At 32.6% G+C, this 1,118-nt stretch overlaps 1 protein-coding gene across 1 annotated transcript; it reads right to left on the bottom strand.

Annotated features, from left to right (window-relative positions):
* Window positions 1-305: 305 nt before the first annotated feature.
* Window positions 306-851, bottom strand: LOC104100486 (glucan endo-1,3-beta-glucosidase 12-like). The gene is made up of 3 exons (XM_009607725.2): window positions 789-851; window positions 448-673; window positions 306-331 (listed from the first exon to the last, which is right to left on the bottom strand). Exons 1-3 carry the CDS (start codon window positions 849-851, stop codon window positions 306-308), a joined length of 315 nt encoding a protein of 104 aa, XP_009606020.2.
* Between the last annotated feature and the right edge of the window lie 267 nt (window positions 852-1,118).

The raw sequence follows: 1,118 nt of genomic DNA, 5'->3' as shown, positions 1-1,118 counted from the left end.
CCTTTACTATTTTTCCCTTTTTTCCCTCCGATTTGTAACTTTGCGAAAATAGGTAATCATAAACCAAATTCCTTCACATCAAACATTAGTACTATGTAGGAAATTCGGATCAATTTATCTCAAATATATTCCATAGAGAAACTAAAAAAGAGGAGCATATGTTACACATTTTGCTAAGATGATTGATAGACGAGCTAGGAATCAATCATTTATATTCAACTACGCTTCATGATTTAAATTACTCTATTAGTACAAAGCACTTTGCATCCTCTAATTGAAAGAATTCTCTTGGTAAGCAACTCCATTTATCGATACTTGCATCTTCCATAAGCTGCAAAATTATCAAATTAGACAAATAACATACAAAATCATAAAAATATTAAATTTAAGTTCTGAATCTCGCTGATGAAAGATAGCAACACAATATGAAGTTAAGAGAAAACTTACAGGGATCGTTTTGTACACGAATGCCCAAATGAGGAGGACATTTAGAAGTTCTGGTATACATAAGGTTTAGAACATAGGAAGCATGGCTACGAATGGTAGGAGGCAAGAAACAAGGTTTTCCAGGTTTTATGTCAATACAATAGCCTCTGTTACATGCTCTGTCCAAAAAGGCTGATAACGTTACATCAGTAGCCCATTCATCTGCCACACACCACCACTTAGCTCCCTGCATTACAAACATTAATTTTACATCACTACTAAAAAATACGCATATTTTCGACGAAATTCATCAGAAATGTGCTCTTTCGCATAACACAACTAGCTAATTAATGATACTTTACCTGACAAAAACTTGTGAAAGATAACAACACTAGGAAGCACAAGAATACATTTAGCTGTGCCATTGATTTCCAGTACATATCAACTTGTCCAAGTGTTTTTTATTTCTTTTTTGCTTATGCCAAGAAGTTAAATAGCATGGTTCAATGTTCAACTGTTTGAATTCACTGCCTAGAAATAGCAAATGGGTAATTCTATTTATTATTTTTTGCCCTGTAATTGTTTAATGAAAAAACTTATTTAATGTGGCTTAAGTTGGTTTAAAATCATTGTGTCTTAGAGAAGAAAATTAAAGCCTAGATATGTTTGCATTTGTTTTGCTAGGAATCAAT

Source organism: Nicotiana tomentosiformis, chromosome 8, assembly GCF_000390325.3.
Source record: "Nicotiana tomentosiformis chromosome 8, ASM39032v3, whole genome shotgun sequence".
NCBI classification, from domain to species: Eukaryota; Viridiplantae; Streptophyta; class Magnoliopsida; order Solanales; family Solanaceae; genus Nicotiana; species Nicotiana tomentosiformis.
This window is presented reverse-complemented; position numbering and strand designations above follow the sequence as displayed.

Excerpts from the sequence above, each read along its gene's own strand:
- LOC104100486 (XM_009607725.2), bottom strand. The coding sequence starts at position 851 with ATGGCACAGCTAAATGTATTCTTGTGCTTCCTAGTGTTGTTATCTTTC. Across the intron at positions 674-788 it reads CTTTCACAAGTTTTTGTCAG|GGAGCTAAGTGGTGGTGTGT; the intron begins GTAAAGTATCAT and ends TTTGTAATGCAG. Across the intron at positions 332-447 it reads TCGTGTACAAAACGATCCCT|CTTATGGAAGATGCAAGTAT; the intron begins GTAAGTTTTCTC and ends ATAATTTTGCAG.